The following is a 19640-nucleotide window of genomic DNA, read 5'->3' as shown; positions in this document are numbered from 1 at the left end:
ACCAGAACTTAACCATACCTGGAGATGTGTTCAACATCTCAGTAACCACAGCAACGTGATGTAACAATCTGATCATCTGCATAGATTACCAGAACTTAACCATACCTGGAGACGTGTTCAACATCTCAGTAACCACAGCAACGTGATGTAACAATCTGATCATCTGCATAGATTACCAGAACTTAACCATACCTGGAGACGTGTTCAACATCTCAGTAACCACAGCAACGTGATGTAACAATCTGATCATCTGCAGACACATTCTGTCTATCTGTTAAGTGAGGAAGACTCCTCCCTTCAGTGAAGAAGATGCTTCCATGTTATGATCTGTCTCTCTAAAAGGGAACGTGGTATTTAACCTTCTAGTGCTAGTATACATATTTTATATCCATCGTCATTCACTTTACCATAGAACTATTCATGTGTATGTTTTGATACTGATTATGGAGAATGTGTATGGTCAATTACCAAAGGCTCTGTCCTAAATTGTATATTGAGTTAGCATATGGAAGTGAAAGGAGGCGAGTTGAGGAAGCTACCTACCATAGAGTATTGGGATGCAGCCCAGCTCTAGCTGTTCAGTTATTTCAACTCAGCATCTGCAGACACAGAGGAAGTCACAGTATAGTATGTGGACGTGTCCCCCTCCCCCCTGTTGCCTTGACAAGTACGGTTCTACAGATGTCATCGCCCGTCATCGTCACATACTCACCGAGGGACAGACGGGGTAAAGTTTCAACCCCTGTGCCCCCACGGATACAAATAGCCATTTGTGAAGAGTGTCTGTGTACCAAATGGCACCCTATTCCCTACATGGTGCTCTATGGGTCCTGGTCCAATGTTGTCTACTATACAGGGAATGGCACCCTATTCCCTACATAGGGCTCTATGGGTCCTGGTCCAATGTTGTCTACTATACAGGGAATGGCACCCTATTCCCTACATAGTGCTCTATGGGTCCTGGTCCAATGTTGTCTACTATACAGGGAATGTGGTGGCATTTGGGAGTCAGGATGCAGACAGTTTTTCCCTCGCTGCCATAGATACGGATTCTGATTGGTTGGCGAGGGAGGAAACGAGACACCGGTTTTAGAACACTGTTGGCAATAAGAAGGTGGGTGACATCTCAGGTCCAGGAGAGGTTCTGGTCAGGGTGGATGTGGCATTCTATTCCCTATATAGTGCAACACTTCTGACTAGGGTCCATAGGGCTGTGGTCAGGGTGGATGTGGCATTCTATTCCCTATATAGTGCAACACTTCTGACTAGGGCCCATAGGGCTGTGGTCAGGGTGGATGTGGCATTCTATTCCCTATATAGTGCAACACTTCTGACTAGGGCTGTGGTCAGGGTGGATGTGGCATTCTATTCCCTATATAGTGCAACACTTCTGACTAGGGTCCATAGGGCTGTGGTCAGGGGTGGATGTGGCATTCTATTCCCTATATAGTGCAACACTTCTGACTAGGGTCCATAGGGCTGTGTGTAACAGTATAGCTTTAAACCGTCCCCTCGCCCCAACACGGGCGCGAACCAGGGACCTTCTGCACACATCAACGACGGTCGCCCACGAAGCATCGTTACCCATCCCTCCACAAAGGCCACGGCCCTTGCAAAGCAAGGGGCAACACTACTTAAGTCTCAGAGCAAGTGACGTAACTGATTGAAATGCTACTAGCGCGTACCCGCTAACTAGCTAGCCATTTCACATCCGTTACATGTGGTCAGGGTGGATGTGGCATTCTATTCCCTATATAGTGCAACACTTCTGACTAGGGTCCATAGGGCTGTGGGCAGGGTGGATGTGGCATTCTATTCCCTATATAGTGCAACACTTCTAACTAGGGCCCATAGGGCTGTGGTCAGGGTGGATGTGGCATTATATTCCCTATATAGTGCAACACTTCTGACTAGGGTCCATAGGGCTGTGGTCAGGGTGGATATGGCATTCTATTCCCTATATAGTGCAACACTTCTGACTAGGGCTGTGGTCAGGGTTAGATGTGGCATTCTATTCCCTATATAGTGCAACACTTCTGACTAGGGCCCATAGGGCTGTGGTCAGGGTTAGATGTGGCATTCTATTCCCTATATAGTGCAACACTTCTGACTAGGGCCCATAGGGCTGTGGTCAGGGTTAGATGTGGCATTCTATTCCCTATATAGTGCAACACTTCTGACTAGGGCCCATAGGGCTGTGGTCAGGGTGGATGTGGCATTCTATTCCCTATATAGTGCAACACTTCTGACTAGGGCCCATAGGGCTGTGGTCAGGGTGGATGTGGCATTCTATTCCCTATATAGTGCAACACTTCTGACTAGGGTCCATAGGGCTGTGGTCAGGGGTGGATGTGGCATTCTATTCCCTATATAGTGCAACACTTCTAACTAGGGCCCATAGGGCTGTGGTCAGGGTTAGATGTGGCATTCTATTCCCTATATAGTGCAACACTTCTGACTAGGGTCCATAGGGCTGTGGTCAGGGGTGGATGTGGCATTCTATTCCCTATATAGTGCAACACTTCTAACTAGGGCCCATAGGGCTGTGGTCAGGGTTAGATGTGGCATTCTATTCCCTATATAGTGCAACACTTCTGACTAGGGCCCATAGGGCTGTGGTCAGGGTGGATGTGGCATTCTATTCCCTATATAGTGCAACACTTCTGACTAGGGTCCATAGGGCTGTGGTCAGGGTTAGATGTGGCATTCTATTCCCTATATAGTGCAACACTTCTGACTAGGGCCCATAGGGCTGTGGTCAGGGTGGATGTGGCATTCTATTCCCTATATAGTGCAACACTTCTGACTAGGGTCCATAGGGCTGTGGTCAGGGTTAGATGTGGCATTCTATTCCCTATATAGTGCAACACTTCTGACTAGGGTCCATAGGGCTGTGGGCAGGGTTAGATATGGCATTCTATTCCCTATATAGTGCAACACTTCTGACTAGGGTCCATAGGGCTGTGGTCAGGGTGGATGTGGCATTCTATTCCCTATATAGTGCAACACTTCTGACTAGGGTCCATAGGGCTGTGTGTAACAGTATAGCTTTAAACCGTCCCCTCGCCCCAACACGGGCGCGAACCAGGGACCTTCTGCACACATCAACGACGGTCGCCCACGAAGCATCGTTACCCATCCCTCCACAAAGGCCACGGCCCTTGCAAAGCAAGGGGCAACACTACTTAAGTCTCAGAGCAAGTGACGTAACTGATTGAAATGCTACTAGCGCGTACCCGCTAACTAGCTAGCCATTTCACATCCGTTACATGTGGTCAGGGTGGATGTGGCATTCTATTCCCTATATAGTGCAACACTTCTGACTAGGGTCCATAGGGCTGTGGGCAGGGTGGATGTGGCATTCTATTCCCTATATAGTGCAACACTTCTAACTAGGGCCCATAGGGCTGTGGTCAGGGTGGATGTGGCATTATATTCCCTATATAGTGCAACACTTCTGACTAGGGTCCATAGGGCTGTGGTCAGGGTGGATATGGCATTCTATTCCCTATATAGTGCAACACTTCTGACTAGGGCTGTGGTCAGGGTTAGATGTGGCATTCTATTCCCTATATAGTGCAACACTTCTGACTAGGGCCCATAGGGCTGTGGTCAGGGTTAGATGTGGCATTCTATTCCCTATATAGTGCAACACTTCTGACTAGGGCCCATAGGGCTGTGGTCAGGGGTGGATGTGGCATTCTATTCCCTATATAGTGCAACACTTCTAACTAGGGCCCATAGGGCTGTGGTCAGGGTTAGATGTGGCATTCTATTCCCTATATAGTGCAACACTTCTGACTAGGGCCCATAGGGCTGTGGTCAGGGTGGATGTGGCATTCTATTCCCTATATAGTGCAACACTTCTGACTAGGGCCCATAGGGCTGTGGTCAGGGTGGATGTGGCATTCTATTCCCTATATAGTGCAACACTTCTGACTAGGGTCCATAGGGCTGTGGTCAGGGGTGGATGTGGCATTCTATTCCCTATATAGTGCAACACTTCTAACTAGGGCCCATAGGGCTGTGGTCAGGGTTAGATGTGGCATTCTATTCCCTATATAGTGCAACACTTCTGACTAGGGCCCATAGGGCTGTGGTCAGGGTGGATGTGGCATTCTATTCCCTATATAGTGCAACACTTCTGACTAGGGTCCATAGGGCTGTGGTCAGGGTTAGATGTGGCATTCTATTCCCTATATAGTGCAACACTTCTGACTAGGGCCCATAGGGCTGTGGTCAGGGTGGATGTGGCATTCTATTCCCTATATAGTGCAACACTTCTGACTAGGGTCCATAGGGCTGTGGTCAGGGTTAGATGTGGCATTCTATTCCCTATATAGTGCAACACTTCTGACTAGGGTCCATAGGGCTGTGGGCAGGGTTAGATATGGCATTCTATTCCCTATATAGTGCAACACTTCTGACTAGGGTCCATAGGGCTGTGGTCAGGGTGGATGTGGCATTCTATTCCCTATATAGTGCAACACTTCTGACTAGGGTCCATAGGGCTGTGTGTAACAGTATAGCTTTAAACCGTCCCCTCGCCCCAACACGGGCGCGAACCAGGGACCTTCTGCACACATCAACGACGGTCGCCCACGAAGCATCGTTACCCATCCCTCCACAAAGGCCACGGCCCTTGCAAAGCAAGGGGCAACACTACTTAAGTCTCAGAGCAAGTGACGTAACTGATTGAAATGCTACTAGCGCGTACCCGCTAACTAGCTAGCCATTTCACATCCGTTACATGTGGTCAGGGTGGATGTGGCATTCTATTCCCTATATAGTGCAACACTTCTGACTAGGGTCCATAGGGCTGTGGGCAGGGTGGATGTGGCATTCTATTCCCTATATAGTGCAACACTTCTAACTAGGGCCCATAGGGCTGTGGTCAGGGTGGATGTGGCATTATATTCCCTATATAGTGCAACACTTCTGACTAGGGTCCATAGGGCTGTGGTCAGGGTGGATATGGCATTCTATTCCCTATATAGTGCAACACTTCTGACTAGGGCTGTGGTCAGGGTTAGATGTGGCATTCTATTCCCTATATAGTGCAACACTTCTGACTAGGGTCCATAGGGCTGTGGTCAGGGTGGATGTGGCATTCTATTCCCTATATAGTGCAACACTTCTGACTAGGGCTGTGGTCAGGGTTAGATGTGGCATTCTATTCCCTATATTATGCAACACTTCTGACTAGGGCCCATAGGGCTGTGGTCAGGGTGGATGTGGCATTCTATTCCCTATATAGTGCAACACTTCTGACTAGGGCTGTGGTCAGGGTTAGATGTGGCATTCTATTCCCTATATAGTGCAACACTTCTGACTAGGGTCCATAGGGCTGTTGTCAGGGTGGATATGGCATTCTATTCCCTATATAGTGCAACACTTCTGACTAGGGTCCATAGGGCTGTGGGCAGGGTTAGATGTGGCATTCTATTCCCTATATAGTGCAACACTTCTGACTAGGGTCCATAGGGCTGTGGTCAGGGTTAGATGTGGCATTCTATTCCCTATATAGTGCAACACTTCTGACTAGGGCCCATAGGGCTGTGGTCAGGGTGGATGTGGCATTCTATTCCCTATATAGTGCAACACTTCTGACTAGGGCTGTGGTCAGGGTTAGATGTGGCATTCTATTCCCTATATAGTGCAACACTTCTGACTAGGGCCCATAGGGCTGTGGTCAGTGTGGATGTGGCATTCTATTCCCTATATAGTGCAACACTTCTGACTAGGGTCCATAGGGCTGTGGTCAGGGTGGATGTGGCATTATATTCCCTATATAGTGCAACACTTCTGACTAGGGCCCATAGGGCTGTGGTCAGGGTGGATGTGGCATTCTATTCCCTATATAGTGCAACACTTCTGACTAGGGCCCATAGGGCTGTGGTCAGGGTGGATGTGGCATTCTATTCCCTATATAGTGCAACACTCCTGACTAGGGCCCATAGGGCTGTGGTCAGGGTTAGATGTGGCATTCTATTCCCTATATAGTGCAACACTTCTGACTAGGGCCCATAGGGCTGTGGTCAGGGTGGATGTGGCATTCTATTCCCTATATAGTGCAACACTCCTGACTAGGGTCCATAGGGATGTGGTCAGGGTGGATGTGGCATTCTATTCCCTATATAGTGCAATACTTCTGACTAGGGCTGTGGTCAGGGTTAGATGTGGCATTCTATTCCCTATATAGTGCAACACTTCTGACTAGGGCCCATAGGTCTGTGGTCAGGGTGGATGTGGCATTCTATTCCCTATATAGTGCAACACTTCTGACTAGGGTCCATAGGGCTGTGGTCAGGGTGGATGTGGCATTATATTCCCTATATAGTGCAACACTTCTGACTAGGGCCCATAGGGCTGTGGTCAGGGTGGATGTGGCATTCTATTCCCTATATAGTGCAACACTTCTGACTAGGGTCCATAGGGCTGTGTGTAACAGTATAGCTTTAATCCGTCCCCTCGCCCCAACACGGGCGCGAACCAGGGACCTTCTGCACACATCAACGACGGTCGCCCACGAAGCATCGTTACCCATCCCTCCACAAAGGCCACGGCCCTTGCAAAGCAAGGGGCAACACTACTTAAGTCTCAGAGCAAGTGACGTAACTGATTGAAATGCTACTAGCGCGTACCCGCTAACTAGCTAGCCATTTCACATCCGTTACATGTGGTCAGGGTGGATGTGGCATTCTATTCCCTATATAGTGCAACACTTCTGACTAGGGCCCATAGGGCTGTGGTCAGGGTTAGATGTGGCATTCTATTCCCTATATAGTGCAACACTTCTGACTAGGGTCCATAGGGCTGTGGTCAGGGTTAGATGTGGCATTCTATTCCCTATATAGTGCAACACTTCTGACTAGAGTCCATAGGGCTGTGGTCAGGGTGGATGTGGCATTCTATTCCCTATATAGTGCAACACTTCTGACTAGGGTCCATAGGGCTGTGGTCGGGGTTAGATGTGGCATTCTATTCCCTATATTATGCAACACTCCTGACTAGGGTCCATAGGGCTGTGGTCAGGGTGGATGTGGCATTCTATTCCCTATATAGTGCAACACTTCTAACTAGGGCCCATAGGGCTGTGGTCAGGGTGGATGTGGCATTCTATTCCCTATATAGTGCAACACTCCTGACTAGGGCCCATAGGGCTGTGTTCAAAAGTAGTGCACTAGGAAATGTGGGTGCCAATGAGCATGCACAGATTGGCTCTTGGGGTTACCCAACATCAACTAATCTACTTTTTGGAGGGCACATTGATATTTAAGTTGTTATGAGGGTGCCCAGCCCTCCGGCAATTCAAATCATGGTTAATTTCCTGCCTTATTTCTCTCCTTTATACTCTAAACTTTAAAGTCAAACTAAAAGAAAGTCATCCAAGTTCATTTACTTCTACAATAACTTTTATATTGCCTTCAACAATAATACAGGACACAGGCCAATTGTTTGTTTGCCTCTGAAATATTAATGCAGAAGACCATGTTGTGTGTGAATTGTCCTCCACGGCAGATCCATTGTAAAGTCTGGAGTCTGAATAGACTAACTACTTTACAAGGCACCAGGTGTAGAAGGTGATGGCGATATGCAAGAAAACCGTCGAGACAAGCGGCAGTCGAGATAAATTTTCCCCAATCACAGTTGAACAATACTAACCGCTTGTAGCCTACAGGATTACCATAGCTAGATTCCGGTTAAAAAGTGGCCTTTGATTAAAGTGTGTGTGTGTGTGTGTGTAAAAAAAAATAAAGGCCTTGATTAAAACTGTCTCCCGCGTCCAACTCCACGCTCCCGGCCCCAGAGGCTCTGTCTGCGTCCCTAATTCCACCCTACTCCCTATATAGTTTACTGATCTGGACCAGAGCCCTGGTCAACAGTAATACACTATAAAATGAATAGGGTGCTATCTGGGACGCAGCCTCTGTTTGTGTGTGGTGGGTTTTCAGGAGGAAGGGTTAGTACTGGAGACGCTGAAGTGGTTCACTAATCCCTCTTTTATTCTGAAAGGTTATTCTCCTCCGCTGTCGCTGAGATAAATCCTGCTCCTCAAGAGGATTCCATTTGACTCTCAATAACACACACACCTACACACAGTGTCGTCGGGAGAGGAGAGTTCAATAGCGGTTAATCCTCCCACAAAGTGTGTGTGTGTGTCATTCCAAAGGCCTTTGAACAGGAGGAATGCACCCGTCTTTTTCACTTGTCCTAGGCCAGGACTCTCCGACCCTGTTCCTGGAGAGATACCTTCCTGGAGGTTTTTACTCCAACCCCAGTTGTAACTAACCTGATTCAGCTGATCAACTAGCTAATTATTAGAATCAGGTGCGCTAGATTAGGGTTGGAGTGAACCTACAGGACTGTAGTTCTCCTAGAACAGGGTTGTGGTGAACCTACAGGAGGGTAGCTCTCCTGGAACAGGGTTGGAGTGAACCTACAGGAGGGTAGCTCACCAGGAACAGGGTTGGAGTGAACCTACAAGAGGGTAGCTCACCAGGAACAGGGTTGGAGTGAACCTATAGGATGATAGCTCTCCGGGAACAGGGTTGAAGTGAACCTACAGGAGGGTAGCTCACCAGAAACAGGGTTGGAGTGAAAATACAGGAGGGTAGCTCTCCGGGAACAGGGTTGGAGTGAACCTACAGGAGGGTAGCTCTCCAGGAATAGGGTTGGAGTGAACCTACAAGAGGGTATCTCTCCAGGAACAGGGTTGGAGTGAACCTACAGGGGGGTAGCTCTCCTGGAACAGGGTTGGAGTGAATTTACAGGATGATACCTCATTCAGACCTATAGCCATATCTCATTCAGACCTATAGCCATACCTCATTCAGACCTATAACCATACCTCATTCAGACCTATAGCCATACCTCATTCAGACCTATAACCATACCTCATTCATACCTATAACCATACCTCATTCAGACTTATAGCCAAATCTCATTCAGACCTATAGCCATACCTCATTCAGGCCTTTAACCATACCTCATTCTGACCTATAGCCAGATCTCATAAAATTGTTTATCCATCAAAACAGACCAGACAGGCTCACCTCTGACCTGTGTGTGTCTGTGTGTGTGTGTGTGTGTGTGCGTGCGCGTGTGTGTGTGCGAGAGAGGGAACATTGATCTCAGAGATGATATTGTATCTCTAGATGCAGCTGATGGAACAGGAGAGCGAAAGAGAGGGAGGAAAGGAGGATGGAACAGACACACTGTGAGTCAGCACTCTGGGCTTCTCTTTGTGGTTCTGACAGGTTTGTGTTCCAAATGGAACCCTATTCCCTATATAGTGCACTACTTTTAACCAGGGCCCATAGGGTTGTAGCTAAAAGTAGTGCACTATAAAGGGAATATGCTGCCATTTTGGGACACATTCCTTCAAACGGTTATTTTAGGCGTCTGTCAACTTGACCTAGTCTTAGACTAGAGAGAACTATAGTTTATGTACAGATCTAGACAGAACTATAGTTTTTGTACAGATCTAGACAGATCTATAGTTTATGTACAGATCTAGACAGATCTATAGTTTATGTACATATCTAGACAGATCTATAGTTTATGTACAGATCTAGACAGATCTATAGTTTATGTACAGATCTAGACAGAACTATAGTTTATGTACAGATCTAGACAGATCTATAGTTTATGTACAGATCTAGACAGATCTATAGTTTATGTACAGATCTAGCTATTATGGGTAGTCATCTAAAGTGGCATCCTCTCTCCCTCTCCTCTCCCCCTCTCCTCTCCCCCTCTTGTCTCCTCTTCTCTCGCCAAGTTTTGTTCTGTGCACTGCAGATGAAAGACGACAAGGAGAGTAAGATACAGTAGTTTAGACCAGGGGTGTCAAACTCATTCCATGGAGGGCCTAGTGTGCCGTGGGTTTTCAGGAGGAAGGATTCTCACACCTGTGTGAGAATGCTGTTCATTGAGTACAGCTCAGCGTTCAACACCAAAGTGTCCACAAAGCTCAATGACCCTGGGACGAAACACCTCCCTCTGGAACTGGAGGGCCTAGTGTCTGCAGGTTTTTGTTTTTTCCTTTCAGTTATGACCTAGACAACCAGGTGAGGGGAGTTATTTACTAGTTAGTGACCTTAATTCATCAATCAAGTACAAGGGAGGAGCGAAAACAGCAGACCCTCCGTGGAAAGAGTTTGACACGTACTTCAGACTATTGCAATACCTCCTCAATAACGACATCTACCTGTAGCCGACGGGGACGTTGTTCTCTGTACATAGAGGTTGTATCTCAGTAACGACATCTACCTGTAGCCGACGGGGACGTTGTTCTCTGTACATAGAGGTTGTACCTCAGTAACGACATCTACCTGTAGCCGACGGGGACGTTGTTCTCTGTACATAGAGGTTGTATCTCAATAATCTAACGTACAGAAGGACCTCTTCTACAGTCTACAGTCCTTTCAATTATTTTCTTACAAGTTGCATAGATCGTTAATAAATGTACAATAATTGTTTTTTTTGGTGAGTCCACACTAACTCTTTGTCACTAATTCAGTGTGTGTGTGTGTGCGTGTGTGTGTCAGCTTACTCGAGCCTAGCACTCCTCATATTCCTTTAAAAACACCGAAAAATAACGTTATTCAGTAGTGAGTGCGAGAGTGTGTTGCCACTCAACCGAAGCTCGTGTTTTGCTGAGTGGGCACGCGCTCTGCTCTACTCTTCTCTACGTCACGCCCGCCCGGGTGTGTGTGCTGCTGACTGCGGGCGCGGCGACATCATGCCGTTGGAGCGCTAGACACGCCGTTTTAAAGGGCTAGCCTCACTGTGCTGTGCCGTTCTCTCTCTCTCCCTCCCTGCCCTCTGTTTGCTGCTGATTCATCACGATTAGGTGGTTAGCCAGCCTGCCAGCCATAGGCTACACGCACAAGCCATGCCAGCCAGACTGAGTGGGGGCTTTCATAGCTAAAGTAGACAAAGAAAGGGCTTGCTTGTCATACGTAGGCTAGGCTATAGCATCGCACTACAGTGCAGAGAGAACAACATGTGTGGCGGTTGGGAATATTTTTGATAACTTCATTGCGAGATAGATTGATCATATCGAGAGTTACGGGGGGACTGGGAATCCCCCCCCCCGGTTTTCAGAAATCAGACATCGTAAATCGGTTTACATAGAGTAGCCTAGATAGATAAGGAAGAGGAAGATATATCGTGTATTCGAGGTGTGTAGCCGAGTTGGAACTGTCTAGAAAACGTGATTGTAGGTTAGGTGGCTGGAGAGATTCACAGCAGAAGAACTGTCCGAGTGTTCGAGTGCTGAAACGGAAGCAACCGGAGCGGAGCGGAAAACTAGCCGCACTGGATAGGGACGCAACAACCGCGAGCGCGGTCAGCGTGTGTCTGTCTGTTGCTATTTCAGAGGTAAGGTTCATAACAGCGGTTTTTAGGGAGTTGTTAACGTTGCATAATGATGATAGTGTAAACTCGACGTCACTTTCTAGTTATCTTGATGTCTATAATTGTGTGTGCCTTAGTTTAATATTGCCAAGAAGGCATGTGTGTGTCAAGAGTGAAAGAGACAAACGCATGGCAAATGTTATGACATTTGTTTGTTTTTTGGTGTCGGGGGGCACGGGGGTTACAGTTTAAAACGTCTAGCCTCCACCTCTCCTTTTACTTGTGTCAAATCATTTTCCCGTATTTCCTATTTAGGAAACTATTATTTCTAAACGTTTGTTTCGGTTTATTTCGCGCGACAGTCACAGACAGTCCATGGTAGTAACGGCAATAGCGGAAGACATGCTTGCTGATTCATCACAACGTTGTGTTTCTCGCTCGACGGTTGCGCGAGCTGAGTATAGGCACGGAGCGAGGGAGCCATGGCAACATGGCACCGGCGGGCGGACAAAGGTCTAGCTAGCGGGAGGAGGGGAGAGGAATGGCTCGTGCTTGTTGCGCCTAAATATTGCTACACCATTGCAGTGGTGGGAAAATACAGTAGCCTACACAGTTCAAAATGATATATATGTTTTTTAAATAATCGACTGTTGATTCATATACATCTTGCTTTATTATGCATGAGTTATAAGGGGCGTGTTTACATGATTGGTCTAAATTCAGCTGAAGGTGAACTGAACATCGGCGGTCCATTCAGATTGCTGAACAAGCTTTACCTATATACATCCACAGCTTAAAGTAAGCAAGCACCATGTAGTGATGATGATCATAAAATAGTTGTGTTTGTGTTTGAAAAACAAGCACCCCCACTCCAAGGTTGACGCTTCTTAGCAAACACACACACGCACGGTGCCATATCATCTTAATCAGTGCTAGCCACTGCATTTCTCATCCCTCTGGTGTTGTTCACAAGTCATTTAACGCTGACCGATGCTTATGTTAGCAACTTTTCTCTCACACACACACACACACACACACACACACACACACACACACACACACACACACAACTGTGCTGATTGTGTCGGAGCAGGGAGAATGGAGGGAGAGATGAAGAAAGGAGAAATAGAATGAGAGATAGAGGGAGAACAAGGAGTGTTTTGTCTTCAAGGCATTCCAGAGAAAATGCTGAGAGGAAGAAAACACTCTCTCACTTGACAGATGGTGTTTTCACTTGTTACTTACCACAGCGCAGTTAGCTGTGTGAACCTGTGTGTGTGTGTGTGTGTGTGTGTGTGTGTGTGTGTGTGTGTGTGTGTGTGTGTGTGTGTGTGTGTGGTGCACATCTATGAGACACTGAGACATGCAGCGTAGCCCCTGGGTGTGTGTGCTGCTGTAACAGCAGGCGGAAACACAATTCAAAGAAACTAAGTGGGTGGGTGTGTGGTGGGTGGTGTGGGGTGGGTGGGTGTGTGGTGGGTGGTGTGGGGTGGGTGTGTGTGTGTGTGGGGTGTGGGTGTGTGGTGTGGGGTGTGTGGTGGGTGTGTGGGGTGGGTGTGTGTGTGTGTGGAAGGTGTATGTTGGAGGTTAGGAAAGGATTGTAAAGTATCTCTTTTTATAGTTGCCATAAATTTACAGTGAACATTTTGCAACTTGATTGCCTTTCTCACGGTGGAACAGGTGTCTAACCCAGATGTAGTCACAGTGTAACATACACACACATATACACACACACACACACACACACACACACACACACACACACACACACACACACACACACACACACACACACACACACACACACACACATGCTCTCGCTCTCTGTGTTCTCTGTGTTCTATCTCTGTACTTTTTCCTTCTCTCTCTCTCTCACGTACACTGAGTGGACAAAACATTCCATGACCTAGACTGACCAGGTGAATCCAGGTGAAAGCTATGATCCCTTATTGATGTCACTTGTTAAATCCACTTCAGTGTAGATGAAGGGGAGGAGACAGGTTACAGAAGGATTCTTAAGCCTTGAGACAATTGAGACATGGATTGTGTGTGTGTGTCATTCAGAGGGTGAATGGGCTAGACAACAGATTTAAGTGCCTTTGAACAGGGTATGGTAGTAGTTGCCAGGTGCACCGGTTTGTGTCAAGACCTGCAACGCTGCTGGGTTTTTTACGCTCAACAGTTTCCCGTGTGTATCAAGAATGGTCCACCACCCAAAGGACATCCAGACAACTTGACACAACTGTGGGAAGCGTTGGAGTCAACATGGGCCAGCTTCCCTGTGGAACGCTTTCAACACCTTGTAGTCTATGCCCGATGAATTGAGGCTGTTCTGAGGGCAAAAGGTGGTGCAACTCAATATGAGGAAGGTGTTCTTAATGTTTGGTATACTCAGTGTGGGGAGAGAGAGAGAGGTGAATGTAGTTGATGAAAAACTAGAACTCCGAAAGCTAAACTCAGCAAAATAAGAAACGTCCCTTTTTCAGGACCCTGTCTTTCAAAGAGAATTCGTAAAAATCCAAATCACTTCACAGATCTTCATTGTAAAGGGTTTAAACACTGTTTCCCATGCTTGTTCAATGAACCATAAACAATTAATGAACATGCACCTGTGGAACGGTCGTTAAGACACTAACAGCTTACAGACGGTAGGCAATTAAGGTCACAGTTATGAAAACTTAGGACACTAAAGAGTCCTTTCTACTGACTTGAAAAACACCAAAAGAAAGATGCCCAGAGTCCCTGCTCATCTGCGTGAACGTGCCTTAGGCATGCTGCAAGGAGGCATGAGGACTGCAGATGTGGCCAGGGCAATAACTTGCTATGTCCGTACTGTGAGAAGCCTAAGACAGCGCTACAGGGAGATAGGACAGACAGTTGATCGTCTTCGCAGTGGCAGACCAAGTGTAACAACACCTGCACAGGATCGGTACATCCGAACATCACACCTGCGGGACAGGTACAGGATGGCAACAACAACTGCCCGAGTTACATCAGGAACGCACAATCCCTCCATCAGTGCTCATACTGTCCACAATAGGCTGAGAGAGGCTGGACTGAGGGCTTGTAGGCCTGTTGTAAGGCAGGTCCTCACCAGACATCGCCGGCAACAATGTCGCCTATGGGCACAAACCCACCGTCGCTGGAGCAGACAGGACTGGCAAAAAGTGCTCTTCACTGACGAGACGCGGTTTTGTCTCACCAGGGGTGATGGTCGGATTCGTGTTTATCGTCGAAGAAATGAGTGTTACACCGAGACCTGTACTCTGGAGCGGGATCGATTTGGAGGTGGAGGGTCCGTCATGGTCTGGGGCTGTGTGTCACAGCATCATCGGACTGAGCTTGTTTTCATTGCAGGCAATCTCAACGCTGTGCGTGATAGGGAAGACCTCCTCCTGCCTCATGTGGTACCCTTCCTGCAGGCTCATCCTGACATTACCCTCCAGCATGACAATGCCACCAGCCATACTGCTCGTTCTGTGCATGATTTCCTGCAAGACAGGAATGTCAGTGTTCTGCCATGGCCAGCGAAGAGCCCGGATCTCAATCCCATTGAGCATGTCTGGGACCTATTGGAATGGAGGGTGAGGGCTAGGGCCCTTCCCCCCCAGAAATGTTTGGGAACTTGCAGGTGCCTTGGCAGAAGAGTGGGGTAACATCTCACAGCAAGAACTGGCAAATCTGGTGCAGTCCATGAGGAGGAGATGCACTGAGGTACTTAATGCAGCTGGTGGCCACACAAGATATTGACTGTTACTTTTGATTTTGACCCCCCCTTTGTTCAGGGACACATTATTCCATTTCTGTTAGTCACATGTCTGTGGAACTTGTTCAGTTTATGTCTCAATTTTTGAATCTTATTATGTTCATACAAATATTTACACATGTTAAGTTTGCGGAAAATAAACGCAGTTGACAGTGAGAGGACTTTTTTTCTGAGTTTATGTCTCTACATGAGTAACGTGGCAGGTGGTTCTGGACAAACACCCTCTCAGGGTAATCATTATCCATCTGTCGTGTGTGTGTGTGTGTGTGTGTGTGTGTGTGTGTGTGTGTGTGTGTGTGTGTGTGTGTGTGTGTGTGTGTGTGTGTGTGTGTGTGTGTGTGTGTGTGCTATTCTGTTTGTTTAGGCTTCACCTTATGGATGAGTGTGCTTTGCATTCCTGGATGTTTTTTTGGGACTAGGCTATGTGTTTGTGTTTGTTTTCTTGTGTGTGCGTATACTAGTCATGATCTTGGTTACCACTGGGATGTGTTTGAAACTGGTCTATATGATATGATATGCTGAGGAAATCTTGGAAGCTGTTAATGGAGAGAGAGGAAATGGAGAAAGAGAGAGGGAGCAGGAAGAGAGGGAGATATGGAGGGAGAGGGAGGAACAGGGAGAGAAGAGAAGGTAGAGAAAGAGGGAGTAACAGGGAGAGAAGGAGAGCGAGATCGAGGGAGGTGAAGAGGGAGAGAGGGAGGGAGAGGGAGATGAGGAAAGAAAGAGAGAGAGAGGGATGAAGAGCATAAAAGAGAGGAGAGAAAGAGGAAGGGAGATGAGGAAAGAAAGAGGGATGAAGAGCGTGAAATAGAGGAGAGAGAGAGAGGGAGGAAGGTGAGGAAAGAAAGAGGGATGAAGAGCGTGAAAGAGAGAAAGAGGGAGGGAGATGAAGAAAGAAGAGAGAGGGATGAAGAGCGTGAACGAGAGGAGAGAGAAAGAGGGAGGAAGATGAAGAAAGAAGAGAAAGAGATGAAGAGCGTGAAAGAGAGGAGAAAGAGATTAGAAGCAGCATCAGATCAATAGAGGAGAGTTTTTTCCTTCAGTAATAATGATGAAATATGGCGTAAGCAGGAACTACCATACTACTGCATAATCACACACACACACACACACTGCTGCGCGGGCGTGTGTTTGTGTGCGTGTGAGAGAGATGGTAGGGTCTGTTTACATTGGGACTTTTGTAGATTTCACAACATCCTTTCAGTATAGGAGTTATGTAAATACTGATTAAGACAATTGGCAGATGAAGTTACGCCTATCCACTTAGATATCCACTGTGTTAGATATCCACTATGTTAGATATCCACTGTGTTAGATATCCACTGTGTTAGATATCCACTATGTTAGATATCCACTGTGTTAGATATCCACTGTGTTAGACATCCACTATGTTAGATATCCACTATGTTAGATATCCACTATGTTAGATATCCACTGTGTTAGATATCCACTGTGTTAGATATCCACTGTGTTAGATATCCACTATGTTAGATATCCACTATGTTAGATATCCACTGTGTTAGATATCCACTATGTTAGATATCCACTATGTTAGATATCCACTGTGTTAGATATCCACTGTGTTAGATATCCACTATGTTAGATATCCACTATGTTAGATATCCACTGTGTTAGATATCCACTATGTTAGATATCCACTGTGTTAGATATCTACTATGTTAGATATCCACTATGTTAGATATCCACTATGTTAGATATTCACTGTGTTAGATATCCACTGTGTTAGATATCCACTATGTTAGATATCTACTATGTTAGATATCTACTGTGTTAGATATCCACTGTGTTAGATATCTACTGTGTTAGATATCCACTGTGTTAGATATCCACTGTGTTAGATATCCACTGTGTTAGATATCTACTATATCCACTGTGTTAGATATCTACTATGTTAGATATCCACTGTGTTAGATATCCACTGTGTTAGATATCCACTATGTGAGATATCCACTGTGTTAGATATCCACTGTGTTAGATATCCACTATGTTAGATATCCACTGTGTTAGACATCCACTGTGTTAGATATCCACTATGTTAGATATCCACTGTGTTAGATATCCACTATGTTAGATATCCACTATGTTAGATATCCACTATGTTAGATATCCACTGTGTTAGATATCCACTGTGTTAGATATCCACTATGTTATATATCCACTGTGTTAGATATCCACTGTGTTATATATCCACTGTGTTAGATATCCACTGTGTTAGATATCCACTATGTTAGATACCCACTGTGTTAGAGATCTACTATGTTAGATATCCACTGTGTTAGATATCCACTGTGTTATATGTCTACTATGGTAGACATCAATTTCTTATAGTTAAACCTCCACACAGAAACCAACAGCGATCCTTCTCTGATCAGTATGGTCATAGTGAGTTCTCATATTTGATGAGACTTCTCTCCCCTGGGGGCCGGAACTGAATAATGTTACATTTGACCCCTGGGGGCCGGTACTGAATAATGTTACATTTGACCCCTGGTACTGAATAATGTTACATTTGACCCCTGGTACTGAATAATGTTACATTTGACCCCTGGTACTGAATAATGTTACATTTGACCCCTGGTACTGAATAATGTTACATTTGACCCCTGGTACTGAATAACGTTATATTTGACCCCTGGTACTGAATAACGTTATATTTGACCCCTGGGGGCCGGTACTGAATAACGTTATATTTGACCCCTGGGGGTCGGTACTGAATAACGTTATATTTGTCCCCTGGGGGCCGGTACTGAATACCGTTATATTTGACCCCTGGGGGCCGGTACTGAATAACGTTATATTTGACCCCTGGGGGCCGGTACTGAATAACGTTATATTTGACCCCTGGGGGCCGGTACTGAATAACGTTATATTTGACCCCTGGGGGCCGGTACTGAATAACGTTATATTTGACCCCTGGGGGCCGGTACTGAATGACGTTATATTTGACCCCTGGGGGCCGGTACTGAATAACGTTATATTTGACCCCTGTGGGTCGGTACTGAATAACGTTATATTTGACCCCTGGGGGCCGGTACTGAATAACGTTATATTTGACCCCTGGGGGCCGGTACTGAATAACGTTATATTTGACCCCTGGGGGCCGGTACTGAATAACGTTATATTTGACCCCTGGGGGCCGGTACTGAATAACATTATATTTGACCCCTGGGGGCCGGTACTGAATAACGTTATATTTGACCCCTGGGGGCCGGTACTGAATAACGTTATATTTGACCCCTGGGGGCCGGTACTGAATAACGTTATATTTGACCCCTGGGGGCCGGTACTGAATAACGTTATATTTGACCCCTGGGGGCCGGTACTGAATAACGTTATATTTGACCCCTGGGGGCCGGTACTGAATAACGTTATATTTGACCCCTGGGGGCCGGTACTGAATAACATTATATTTGACCCCTGGGGGCCGGTACTGAATAACGTTATATTTGACCCCTGGTACTGAATAATGTTACATTTGACCCCTGGTACTGAATAACGTTATATTTGACCCCTGGGGGCCGGTACTGAATAACGTTATATTTGACCCCTGGGGGCCGGTACTGAATAACGTTATATTTGACCCCTAGGGGCCGGTACTGAATAACGTTATATTTGACCCCTAGGGGCCATCTTAGCATACATATATACACACACTGTAACACACACACACACACCATAACACACACACCACTGTAACAACGTTTTATTATAGTGCGGTTATTGAGAAGGGTAGAGTATAGAGTCCTGGGCTCTGTGAGAGGAGAGGGTAGAGTAGAGAGTGCAGGGCTCTGTGAGAGGAGACTCAGGAGAAGGGTAGAGTAGAGAGTGCAGGGCTCTGTGAGAGAAGACTCAGGAGAAGGTTAGAGTAGAGAGTGCAGGGCTCTGTGAGAGGAGACTCAGGAGAAGGGTAGAGTACAGAGTGCAGGGCTCTGTGAGAGGAGACTCAGGAGAAGGGTAGAGTACAGAGTGCAGGGCTCTGTGAGAGGAGACTCAGGAGAAGGGTAGAGTACAGAGTGCAGGGCTCTGTGAGAGGAGACTCAGGAGAAGGGTAGAGTACAGAGTGCAGGGCGCTGTGAGAGGAGACTCAGGAGAAGGGTAGAGTAGAGAGTGCTGGACTCTGTGAGAGGAGACTCAGGAGAAGGGTAGAGTACAGAGTGCAGGGCTCTGTGAGAGGAGACTCAGGAGAAGGGTAGAGTAGAGAGTGCTGGGCTCTGTGAGAGGAGACTCAGGAGAAGGGTAGAGTATAGAGTGCTGGGCTCTGTGAGAGGAGACTCAGGAGAAGGGTAGAGTAGAGAGTGCAGGGCTCTGTGAGAGGAGACTCAGGAGAAGGGTAGAGTAGAGAGTGCTGGACTCTGTGAGAGGAGACTCAGGAGAAGGGTAGAGTATAGAGTCCTGGGCTCTGTGAGAGGAGACTCAGGAGAAGGGTAGAGTAGAGAGTGCTGGGCTCTGTGAGAGGAGACTCAGGAGAAGGGTAGAGTAGAGAGTGCAG

The 19640-nt window shown here is 46.8% G+C and overlaps 2 protein-coding genes across 2 annotated transcripts in view; one reads left to right on the top strand and one right to left on the bottom strand.

Moving 5' to 3' along the window:
* The first annotated feature begins 10702 nt into the window (after positions 1–10702).
* Positions 10703–19640, top strand: part of LOC129844343 (transcription factor MafG-like) — a 101723-nt gene continuing 92785 nt past the window's right edge. Inside the window, exon 1 of the mRNA XM_055912652.1 lies at positions 10703–11388. The gene's annotated coding sequence lies outside the window, so the exon portion shown is untranslated. The remainder of the gene's footprint in view (positions 11389–19640) is intronic.
* Positions 17742–18781, bottom strand: LOC129844344 (uncharacterized). Its single transcript, XM_055912656.1, has 2 exons — positions 18769–18781; positions 17742–18532 (listed from the first exon to the last, which is right to left on the bottom strand). Exons 1-2 carry the CDS (start codon positions 18779–18781, stop codon positions 17742–17744), a joined length of 804 nt encoding a protein of 267 aa, XP_055768631.1.

This window comes from Salvelinus fontinalis, unplaced genomic scaffold (genome assembly GCF_029448725.1).
Source record: "Salvelinus fontinalis isolate EN_2023a unplaced genomic scaffold, ASM2944872v1 scaffold_0196, whole genome shotgun sequence".
In the NCBI taxonomy this organism is placed as follows: Eukaryota; Metazoa; Chordata; class Actinopteri; order Salmoniformes; family Salmonidae; genus Salvelinus; species Salvelinus fontinalis.
Note: the sequence above shows the minus strand (reverse complement) of the source record. Positions and strands in the feature narration are given on the sequence as shown.